The sequence below is a fragment of the Littorina saxatilis genome, linkage group LG14 (assembly GCF_037325665.1).
Source record: "Littorina saxatilis isolate snail1 linkage group LG14, US_GU_Lsax_2.0, whole genome shotgun sequence".
Lineage (NCBI taxonomy): Eukaryota > Metazoa > Mollusca > Gastropoda > Littorinimorpha > Littorinidae > Littorina > Littorina saxatilis.
Window position 1 is genome coordinate 43,445,180 of NC_090258.1, and position 12,593 is coordinate 43,457,772.

Genomic DNA, 12,593 nt, shown 5'->3' on the forward strand with positions numbered 1-12,593 from the left:
TCCGTTTCCCTCCCCCGTGACACCACAACGGCACGTAAAAGACCTCGGTCATTGTGCCATAAGTGCAGGTACCTGATGACACCACAGCGGCACGTAAAAGACCCCGGTCATTGTGCCATAAGTGCAGGTACCTGATGACACCACAGCGGCACGTAAAAGACCCCGGTCATTGTGCCATAAGTGCAGGTACCTGATGACACCACAGCGGCACGTAAAAGACCTCGGTCATTGTGCCATAAGTGCAGGTACCTGATGACACCACAGCGGCACGTAAAAGACCTCGGTCATTGTGCCATAAGTGCAGATACCTGATGACACCACAGCGGCACGTAAAAGACCTCGGTCATTGTGCCATAAGTGCAGGTACCTGATGACACCACAGCGGCACGTAAAAGACCTCGGTCATTGTGCCATAAGTGCAGGTACCTGATGACACCACAGCGGCACGTAAAAGACCTCGGTCATTGTGCCATAAGTGCAGATACCTGATGACACCACAGCGGCACGTAAAAGACCCCGGTCATTGTGCCATAAGTGCAGGTACCTGATGACACCACAGCGGCACGTAAAAGACCTCGGTCATTGTGCCATAAGTGCAGATACCTGATGACACCACAGCGGCACGTAAAAGACCTCGGTCATTGTGCCATAAGTGCAGGTACCTGATGACACCAAAACACACACACCTGGGTAGCGCAGCCCTGGTAGCTTTCCACTGAGAGGGAGCAACCCGGATCGTCCAGCAATGCGATGACAAAGTAAAGCAAATACAGTCGTCTCCGCTTAGCTCGTCCCTCTCGGGACCGAAAAATTCGCGACGAGCTAACCGGCCGACGAGCTAAGCAGCGGACGAGGTAAACGGAGTCCAATTTCCCTGGGGGATATGCTGCGACGAGCTATCCGGCGAATTCGTCCAGACCAATATTAAAAGCACATAAACACTTGTAAACGGGTGTATCAGGTTCTGAGATAACTATCAATCTAGTAGATCATCCTCGAATAGCCCTTTGTTCACAACATGACATTTTACCGTGTCTACAAACCAGAAGTAATCCTTTCATCACCATGGAGTAGGAGCTATGATGTGCAATGGTCAAATGACGAATTTCTGTTCATAGACTCGGTAAGATGTTGATAGAGTTTATATTCGTTTCGCATATTGGGTTTGTAACATGTGTTACTATGAAAATAACAGAGAGATAGGCAGAAGAGAGAGAGAGAGAGAGAGAGAGAGAGAGAGAGAGAGAGAGAGAGAGAGAGAGAGATGTAAACCATGAAACAGAAAGCACATTTCTTGGGATTTTTTTTATTAAATCCAAAAATAAGCAGTCCAATGAGAAGAATTTTAAATGAAAAACCAAGTAAACACGGCGCCAGAAAAAAGTTAAACACACACAAACACACACGCAAAAAAAGCACTAACTCATTTGCGTGCTTACATACACACACACACAAAACACACACACACCATTTTCAAAAACATGCACATCAACAAAAAATCTGCGCAACAAAACCATAACAAACAAACAAAAAACTAAAACAAAAAAACAACAACAAAATGGAAGAAACTAAAAACAGGTGTCATTGTCCAAACATTATTCTAATTAGTCATACAAAGAAAGTTTTGTGTGTACATTGTACCTACTAATAAGTGGGAGAAAATTGAAACAAAGTAGCAAAATCAGATAAACAGCGCATGTTTTCTTCTTTGACATTCAATTCGAAAAGTCTGGCAGTTTATGGAACGTTTTTTTGTTACTGTCATCCTGTCAGAAGACGTCATCGCTGACGACACAATGTCGTTATGACGAGCTATCCGGCGTAAATGACGTCACACCATGCCTTGGGACTGGAAAGTTTGGTCGAGCAAAGCGGCGGACGAGCTAACCGGCGGACGAGCTAACCAGCTTAATTTTACAGATACAAAGAAGGACGTCAGCCCGGGGAAGAAATATGGCGACGAGCTAAACGGCGGACGAGCTAAGCGGGGTCGAGCTAAGTGGAGTCGAGTGTAGACTGTTCAAAATGAAAAAGCGGCGAGGAACAGAAGTGCACCCACCTTGACACACGCCGCTGACGTCAGAGTAGCCCGCCGAGCAGTCACACCTGTAGGATCCGGCGGTGTCCGTGCACACGGCGTTGGCCTGACAGGGGCTGGACACACACTCCTCCCGGTCAATCTGGCACGTGACCCCCAGCCAGCCGGACTTACACTCACACCCCGTCACCGCGTCACAGCGCGTGGTGCCCAGAGGGCTGCAGTTACAGTCGTTGGCGCAGTTGTCGCCCCAGTGGTACGTGTCGCACGCTGCACAGGGCAACACACGGTACAGGTACGAAAGTTCTACAAGGTACAACATTGTGATTATAATTATTCAGTTATAAATCCAGTTTGATTTATGACTGCATGGTTATTAATCACGAAGTGTTATGTCCCATAATGGAGGTTAATTTGACTGCGGCTATGACAAGAAAAAGTGAACAAGTCGCGTAAGGCGAAAATACAACATTTAGTCAAGCTGTCGAACTCACAAAATAACTGAACGCACTGCAATTTTTCAGCAAGACCGTATACTCGTAGCATCGTCAGTCCACCGCTCGTGGCAAAGGCAGTGAAATTGACAAGAAGAGCGGGGTAGTAGTTGCGCTGAGAAGGATAGCACGCTTTTCTGTACCTCTCTTCGTTTTAAAGGGATACGCGGCATCCGGGTCTACCTTTGATTTTTTTTTTATTGACACATCTGATTACTAAAAGTTTTACAGTAGTAAAAGCATTCTCTGTACCACAATCAAAAAAGAAATACTCATTCCCTAATGACTGCTGAACACCATGCATTTTTCATGTAACCACCGTTTTGCCCAAAATTCTCACAAAATTGCTAAAATAAGGGCCTGAAAGCAACAACAAAACTAAAATGGTAACCCTATTCTTTTTTTTACATTAAATGAATGTGAATAGTGTCTATATCTTGTCCAGAAAATATTAGAGCACTCGCATATTCCTTTCAAATGTAGCGTATAATACCTCCAAAAAGTAGGGGTATAAAAGATGCTGCCACTCGAAAAAAAGCACGATGACCTACAGTTTTCTTGTATTTATTTTGAAGGTAAGATATCAAATATCCTGCTGCAAAAAAATCAGAGTGCTGTCATATTCCATGTTGTCATTATGGTTGTTTGAACAACAAGATTCGCTGATTTTTGTAAATATTTCAACAAAGTATGTCGTTATCGTTTTAAGTTTACTTTTATTTTTTTTGTCAATTGACATATTTTGTTGCTAAAAAGCACATTCTACCTACCACAATAAAAAAAAAGTACCCATTCACTAATGACTGCTGAACACCATGCATATCATATAACCACTGTTTTGGTCAAAATGTTCAGAAACTGCCGAAAAGAGGGCCTCAGAGCAAAAAAACTAAAACGGTGTCCCTACTTTTTTTTTTACACTAAATTAATGTGGATGGTGTCTATATCTTGCCCAGAAAATATTAGAGCACTGTCATATTTTCTTTCAAATGTCGCGTATCCCTTTAACTTTCTGAGCGTGTTTTTAATCCAAACATATCATATCTATATGTTTTTGGAATCAGGAACCGACAAGAAAAAGATCAAAGTGTTTTTAAATTGATTTCGAAAATTTAATTTTGATAATAATTTTTATATTTTTAATTTTCAGAGCTTGTTTTTAATCGAAATATAACATATTTATATGTTTTTGGAATCAGGAAATGAGGAAGAATAAGAAAAACGTAAATTTGGATCGTTTTATAAAAAAAAATTTTTTTTAATTTTTCAGATTTTTAATGATCAAAGTCATTAATTAATTTTTAAGCCACCAAGCTGAAATGCATTACCGAAGTCCGGTCTTCGTCGAAGATTGCTTGGCCAAAATTTCAATCAATTTGATTGAAAAATGATGGTGTGACAGTGCCGCCTCAACTTTTACAAAAAGCCGGATATGACGTCATCAAAGATATCATTCCCAGGAACTCTCATGTCAAATTTCATAAAGATCGGTCTAGTAGTTTAGTCTGAATCGCTCTACACACACACACACACACACACACACACACACACACACACACACACACACACACACACACACACACCACGACCCTCGTCTCGATTCCCCCTCTATGTTAAAACATTCAGTCAAAACTTGACTAAATGTAAAAAGGAAGGGAAGAAGTCTTACATTTGGGTGTCTTCAAAAGGGGGGTGGGGGTGTGGCATGTGGGGCAGTATCCAGATTTACTCAAACGCTATCATCTCTAAAAATGCTAAATGCTTGAATAATCTGCGAGAGTCACCGTATCTTTACAGAGAGATTCTGTGCGCTCTCTGCACGAGCTAAGCGAAGTGAATGAACATGGAGCCTACCTGTGCACGAGCTAAGCGAAGTGAATGAACATGGAGCCTACCTGTGCACGAGCTAAGCGAAGTGAATGAACATGGAGCCTACCTGTGCACGAGCTAAGCGAAGTGAATGAACATGGAGCCTACCTGTGCACGAGCTAAGCGAAGTGAATGAACATGGAGCCTACCTGTGCACGAGCTAAGCGAAGTGAATGAACATGGAGCCTACCTGTGCACGAGCTAAGCGAAGTGAATGAACATGGAGACTACCTGTGCACGAGCTAAGCGAAGTGAATGAACATGGAGCCTACCTGTGCACGAGCTAAGCGAAGTGAATGAACATGGAGCCTACCTGTGCACGAGCTAAGCGAAGTGAATGAACATGGAGCCTACCTGTGCACGAGCTAAGCGAAGTGAATGAACATGGAGCCTACCTGTGCACGAGCTAAGCGAAGTGAATGAACATGGAGCCTACCTGTGCAGGTGCGACCGTCGTTGTCGAGGGAGAATCCGGTGGCGCAGGCACAGGTGTAGGATCCAGGTGAGTTGCTGCACTGCTGGGTACACCTGTTGGTGCTGTTACTGCTGCACTCGTCAATGTCTGGAACACACCGTGCACACTGTCTATACTGCTGTCAGAGTGTGTGTGTGTGTGGAGGGGGGGGGTTGTTGGTGGAAATGTGTGTGTTTTTTGTGTGTGTTTGTGTGTGCGTGTGGGGGGTGGGGGTCGTGTTTGTGTGTGCGTGTGTGTGTGTGTTTTGAGTTTGTTGGCGAGAGGTTGTTGATGTGTGTGAGTGTGCTGGTGTCTGTTTCTGAGAGAGAGAGACAGAGAGAGAGAGAGAGAGAGAGAGACAGAGAGAGAGAGAGAGAGACAGAGAGAAAGAGAGAGAGAGAGAAAGAGGGGAAGGAAAAAGAGGGTAGGAGGAGTCGATGGGACAGACAGAGAGACAGTCCGACAGACAGACAGAAAGAGAGACAAGCACACTCACTGCAACAACAACAAATCAACAACACACATTTTTTGACAGACCATTTTTGCCATAACAATGACGTCACTCACCTACACAGCTCTCCTCATCCACTGCCAGCTGGTATCCACTCTTACAGTAGCACTTAGCGGCTCCCCCCACCACCTCGCACCCGTATGAACAATTCTTGCTGTCCGATAGTGCCTCGCACGGGTCACGCTCTGCAACACAATAGTCTTGGTTAGCCTAGATGACGTCATGTACAGCCACGCAACAATCACCACAAAAATCATTTAATACCAGGCAACTATAAGCGTGTCTTGCTGTCTGTCATGATCGCAATGACGTCATCATAGAAACGGATTACCTAACAGGCCTGAAAGTGGCAAGTATTTTACTCGCCATAGCGAGTAGAAACATGTAACTGGCGAGTACAAATGTTCATCTACTCGCCAAATGCGAGTAAAGTTGCTGAAACAATTTGTTGGTTTGGCTAGCAAAGTTTTCTCTCTGGCTAGTAACTTTTCAGAATCACTAGCCAAATGCGAGTACACCATTTGTTGCACTTTCAGGACTGTCTAACAATGAAATCTTACGCGAATACAGAGATCTTGGTTATCCGTTTTTTGAATATCCCTAGGGACGAAAGAGTGTGTAAGCTGTGTGGAAGTGGTGAGATAGGAGATGAATTCCACTTTTTGTTTCATTGTCAATATGAGAGTGTGTAAGCTGTGTGGAAGTGGTGAGATAGGAGATGAATTCCACTGTTTGTTTAATTGTCAATATGAGAGTGTGTAAGCCGTGTGGAAGTGGTGAGATAGGAGATGAATTCCACTTTTTGTTTAATTGTCAATATGAGAGTGTGTAAGCCGTGTGGAAGTGGTGAGATAGGAGATGAATTCCACTTTTTGTTTAATTGTCAATATGAGAGTGTGTAAGCCGTGTGGAAGTGGTGAGATAGGAGATGAATTCCACTTTTTGTTTAATTGTCAAAAATTATGAGAGTGTCGTGAAAGAACGAAAGAAGTATATTGAAAATTATTGAATGTAAAATCAAAAAATAAGTTGGTTAAGTTGGCTAAGTTTGTTAGTGTTATTATGAGTTATTTTCGCTGGATGATCTACGTGTTTCGTTGTGTTTTGTTGTGGTTCTTTCTCTGTTGGTTTTGTCTGTTTTTTTTTTGTTTTTGTTTTTTTTAGTTTGTTTTTTTTTCTTAATTTTGTGAGGTAGAGCTCTAGTTGATGAAGATGCGGTTTCTTTTTGTTAGTGTGTTGTTTTTCTTGTGGTGTTTAATTCAATACACTGTTTGCTGTGCCTGCGTGCACTCTCATTGTGCGTGTGACTTAATTGTGTATTTGTGTTTGCTTCAATGCCCTGGGCCTAAAGCCAAAATAAAACCTTTGAAACCTTTGAAACCTAAATGACTCAATTTACAGCCACGTCGAAACAAACAATACCAAGGAGTCAACTCCGACCTGAGCCAGACGCGCACCTGTTTCTTTCTGTCTGACCTCTTTAATGACGTCAACACAGACACGGATTACCTCACTTTAATGACGTCAACACAGACACGGATTACCTCACAATGACCCCTGACCTGAAGGATATCTGAGAGAGATATTAACAGTTTTGGAGGAAGACAATGACGTCAACACCAACATTACTTTAGCTGAATAAGTTTTGACCATTTTACGACAACAAATTGTGACAAGGACTCCACCCCCTGCCACACGATGTTCGACAATCAACGAGTTCTTGACAGCACAATGGTTTATTGTGGTACTAAGAAAAGCAAGGTCAGTGCATTTCAACGAGGAGCTCGTGCCAGTCTCCGAGTGATGCGAGTGTGAACTGACCTTTACTGCAAGTCCTCCTGTCGTCGTTGAGGACGAAACCTTCACGACAGTCACAGTTGGCTGACCCCGGGTAGTTGTCGCACTGCTGGTCACACCGGTCTGTTTCTGTCACGCACTCGTCGATGTCTGAAACAGTTCAATTCTTCCATGTAAGCGTGTTTCTCTCTCGATAAAGTTGTGAGAATATAATTACTTGTCAACATGCAAATAGCTTAAACACTGGAAGCCAAAAGAAAGATACAGCTGGTACTGCGTACACTAGATTTCTCTGGGTCAAGCTGTGAGAATACAATCACTTGACAGCATGCCCATCACTTAACAAACACTGGAAGCCAAAAGAGAGATACAGCTGGTACTGCGTACACTAGATTTCTCTGGGTCAAGCTGTGAGAATACAATCACTTGACAGCATGCACATCACTTAACAAACACTGGAAGCCAAAAGAGAGATACAGCCAGAACTGCTCTTGGTAAAGCTGTGAGGATAATATAATCACTTGACAGCGTGCACATCACTTAACACACCGTACAAACGGTGCACGGGAGCCCAAAGGAAGATGCAGCTGCTACTGCGTACGCTAGATTGCTGTGGGTCAAGTTGCAGTGAAAAAGATCCTTCACTCGGAGCCCGGAGCCCGGATGTGTTCGTGCAGTGGAACCCCCCTGTTACGACCTCCGACAATCTGCGACTTAACAAGGAGGTAGTCTTAAAATGGGAATAGATTTATAGAGGTTATGAACAACAAGTCTGAGAAAACAAAGCTCTAAAGGGAGGGAATCCTATATGGGGGGGGGGGGGGGGCTTCTTTTTCTGCGATCATGGGCTGAAACTCCCTCGCGCACTCGTGTTTTTCGCACGAGTGGGTTTTTACGTGTACGACCGTTTTTACCCCACCATTTAGGCAGCCATACGCCGCTTTCGGGGGGGGGGGGGGGGGTCCACTGTACGTCCAGGTAATCCAGAACTCTCTACATACACTGTCTGCAAGGTGTACTTACCGACACAGGTGTTGGAGGTGGCGTCGTAGGTGTAGCCAGGGTCACAGGAACACACGTAGGATCCCAGGGTGTTGGAGCACACCTGTTCACAGTTGTGCAGTGTCGGCGTCAGACACTCGTTGATGTCTGCACAGGTACACACATCATTACACACCTGTTGACCAGGTAAACACATTACACACCTGTTGAACAGGTGAATACAACACACATTATACACACATTGATACACAAGTCATGTTGACACAACGCAAGAGGCCTCACCTGAAAACAATACCAAAATCGCACACTTTTTCTGACTGTTGAGGTTGTACAAATCAGCGTGAAATTACAAAGTACACCTACAGGTGTAGATTATCAAAGCTACATGTATCAGAAAATGTTCACAAAATACAGAAAATAAAGTATAGAGAAAAGAACATCAACAGAATGGTACTCCAGGGGAGAGGGGCACACATTGTGTGACGTAGATCCTGTTTTATATCAAATCAACACACCATCACCATGGACTCACCCACGCACTGCGTGACGTTGCTGTTGACGAACCCCGCGGGACAAACACAATGGACTCACCCTCACCCACACACTGTGTGACCTTGACATTAATGTACTCCAATCAGCATCAACGAGAACACTGCTCAGGGGACTCACCCACGCACTGCGTGACGTTGCTGATGGCGAAGCCGGTGGGGCAGACACAGGTGAAGGAACCGTTGGTGTTGGAGCAGACCTGGCTGGCGGGACAGACGTTGGCATTCAAACACTCGTTCACGTCCACGTGACAGTTGACCCCTGACCAGCCGCTGGTGCACACACAGCCCCGCACAGAGTCGCACGTGCCCTGACCCCGACACTCGCACATGCTGCTACACGACTCGCCGTACTGGTTGGCGGGACACGCTGTCAAACATCATTGGTACCCATTACAGCATGAAACATGGGTACCCGTTACATCTTGGAACACCATGGGTACCCGTTACATCTTGGAACACCATGGGTACCCGTTACACATTGAAACATCATGGGTACCCGTTACATCTTGGAACATCATGGGTACCCGTTACATCTTGGAACATCATGGGTACCCGTTACATCTTGGAACATCATGGGTACCCGTTACATCTTGGAACGTCATGGGTACCCGTTACATCTTGGAACATCATGGGTACCCGTTACATTTTGAACATCATGGGTACCGGTTAAAGCATTAAACAACACAGATACTAGTCATATTATTACGAATAGCCAAATAGGTTGACGTGTCATGCGAAAGCAACAAGCATCCAGTTACATAATGGTCTGTTCCTTTACAGTCATAATGCTGAACGGGTCAAACAGAGACACAATTAGTTCTATTGTTTTGTGCTCCGTCGTGTGAAAAAAAAGCAATAAGACTGAAAAGGGGGTGGTCGGGTGGTCGGTGGGTTATTATTGTTCATCGTCTCTTCAGCAGTTACTGCTATTCGAGGCCAACTGAAAAGGGGAAAGCTACAAGTTGTTACAACCAGTATATCTGGCGATAAAAGCCGCTACCATCAGACGAAGGGAAAACCATGAAAATGACACTTTAACAAAATGGAGAGCGTACCAGTGCACGTGACTTTGTCGTCATCCAGCACGTAACCAGGGTAACAGGAACATGTATAGCTGCCGTCAGTGTTGGTGCAGTTCTGAGAACACAGGTTCAGGCTGCACTCGTTCACGTCTGCAACAGAAACAGCAAAGTTCTTCACAACAGAAACAGCAAAGTTCTTCTCGATGAAAAAAGGCAAAGATCTTCACAATAAAAAGAGCAAAGTTCTTTAAAAAACAAAATCACAGCAAAGTTTGTAAAGATAAAATCAAAGTTCTTCACGATAAAAACAAAAACAAAAACCTTCACGTTAAAAGACAACAACAACAATGATTGGTTAAAGGCTGACATAGTCCTATTTAATTAGTTTAATTTACTTCCAGGGCTTTTCCCATCGTTGCGGGATGTATAAATTAAGCTTCCTGCAAAGTTTTAGGTTTGAAGTCCTTACCGATTACGAGAAATAATTAATTCTTTATTGCATTGTTTAGCAACAGTTCTCCAGGACTTGGGCTATTTTTAGACCGTTGACGTCCCATCGTGACGTTTCGTAAACAAAAGATGGCGTTTGAGACTGTTCTGTTTACATTCGACACTATCAACACCACTTTGCAATACTGAAATAATTTTTTCTGTGTTCGAAAGGTACAGCCAATCGTTATTATATCCCCTTGGGTACAGTTTTATAACATTATTGGCACATGTAAACAATATGAATTAATTAATGAACGCTACGAATATGGCAGCCTTTAAAGCTATCAATTAATGAACGCTACGAATATGGCAGCCTATAAAGCTATCAATTAATGAACGCTACGAATATGGCAGCCTTTAAAGCTATCAATTAATGAACGCTACGAATATGGCAGCCTTTAAAGCAATCAATTAATGAACGCTACGAATATGGCAGCCTTTAAAGCTATCAATTAATGAACGCTACGAATATGGCAGCCTTTAAAGCTATCAATTAATGAACGCTACGAATATGGCAGCCTTTAAAGCTATCAATTAATGAACGCTACGAATATGGCAGCCTTTAAAGCTATCAAATAAATGAGGGAACACTAGTAAAAGTAGGTCTCGTTCAGCAAATGCGTTGGGTCATTTACACTCATAAATATCATAAGAAATAAACTAAAAACATACACCCCGGTGCTTCGGCCTAAAAAGGTCTTCGTGACGCCATCTATGACGTCATTTTTGTCTCACATATGACGTCTGTTCTGTCGTCACATACGACGTCATTTCAGTCGTCGTATATGATGTCATTTCTGTTCTCACAGATGAAGACATAAGCTAAACAAATTAGGGTGTGAAAGAAGAACCCACCTTTGCAGGAAGTGCCGTCAGCAGCCAGGGAGTAACCATTAGGACACACACACACGGCAGACCCAGTCTCGTTTTGACACGCGTAGCCACAATTGTGGGTCAGGCTGGCACAGGGGTCTTGGGCTGAAAACACAGCCGTCAGTGTTACAACAGGAACAACAGCAACAGCAACAAGAACAACAACAACAACAACAACAACAACAACAACAACAACAACAACAACAACAACAACAACAACAACAACAACAACGACGACGACGACGACGACGACGACGACGACGACGACGACGACGACAACAACAACGACGACGACGACAACGCCTTTAACAATTAAGAAAATTATTATCTGTTCGAGACGGCTGATAACGCCTTTTCATAAATGATCAGCTGTCCGATTCACCTTTACTTTTAAGAATCAAATAAACAAGATGGTAGTCAATTTGTTTTTGGATTTCATCACTTTCAAGCCTATCAATTGGGCGAAGTCGACTTCACGAAGCTTGTTGCATGAAGCTTGTTGCATGAAGCTTGTTGCATGAAGCTTGTTGCATGAAGCTTGCTGCATGAAGCTTGTTGCATGAAGCTTGTTGCACGAAGCTTGTTGCATGAAGCTTGTTGCATGAAGCTTGCTGCATGAAGCTTGTTGCATGAACTGAGCTTGTTGCATGAAGCTTGTTGCATGAAGCTTGTTGCATGAAGCTTGTTGCATGAAGCTTGCTGCATGAAGCTTGTTGCATGAAGCTTGTTGCACGAAGCTTGTTGCATGAAGCTTGTTGCATGAAGCTTGTTGCATGAAGCTTGCTGCATGAAGCTTTGGATTTTCGGTAAAAAACTTGGGGAAGTCAACTTTATACTGGACACTGGCTCTATCTACTGGACACTGGCTCTATCTACTGGACACTGGCTCTATCTACTGGACACTGGCTCTATCTACTGGACACTGGCTCTATCTACTGGACACTGGCTCTATCTACTGGACACTGGCTCTATCTACTGGACACTGGCTCTATCTACTGGACACTGGCTCTATCTACTGGACACTGGCTCTATCTACTGGACACTGGCTCTATCTACTGGACACTGGCTCTATCTACTGGACACTGGCTCTATCTACTGGACACTGGCTCTATCTACTGGACACTGGCTCTATCTACTGGACACTGGCTCTATCTACTGGACACTGGCTCTATCTACTGGACACTGGCTCTATCTACTGGACACTGGCTCTATCTACTGGACACTGGCTCTATCTACTGGACACTGGCTCTATCTACTGGACACTGGCTCTATCTACTGGACACTGGCTCTATACACTGGACACTGGCTCTATACACTGGACACTGGCTCTATACACTGGACACTGGCTCTATACACTGGACACTGGCTCTATATTCTGGACACTGGCTCTATATACTGGACACTGGCTCTATATACTGGACACTGGCTCTATATACTGGACACTGGCTCTATACACTGGACACTGGCTCTATCTACTGGACACTGGCTCT

At 44.0% G+C, this 12,593-nt stretch overlaps 1 protein-coding gene across 5 annotated transcripts in view; it reads right to left on the reverse strand.

Moving 5' to 3' along the window:
• The window catches only part of LOC138947845 (uncharacterized), a 129,211-nt gene that overhangs the window by 37,660 nt on the left and 78,958 nt on the right, over positions 1–12,593 (reverse strand). For all 5 annotated transcript variants that reach the window (XM_070319404.1, XM_070319405.1, XM_070319401.1 and 2 more), the window contains 8 exons: positions 11,086–11,208; positions 9,772–9,888; positions 8,835–9,083; positions 8,187–8,312; positions 7,188–7,313; positions 5,423–5,551; positions 4,838–4,963; positions 2,060–2,308 (listed from right to left, as the gene is read on the reverse strand). In XM_070319404.1, the coding sequence (XP_070175505.1) occupies positions 2,060–2,308; positions 4,838–4,963; positions 5,423–5,551; positions 7,188–7,313; positions 8,187–8,312; positions 8,835–9,083; positions 9,772–9,888; positions 11,086–11,208 (1,245 nt within the window). The remainder of the gene's footprint in view (positions 1–2,059; positions 2,309–4,837; positions 4,964–5,422; positions 5,552–7,187; positions 7,314–8,186; positions 8,313–8,834; positions 9,084–9,771; positions 9,889–11,085; positions 11,209–12,593) is intronic.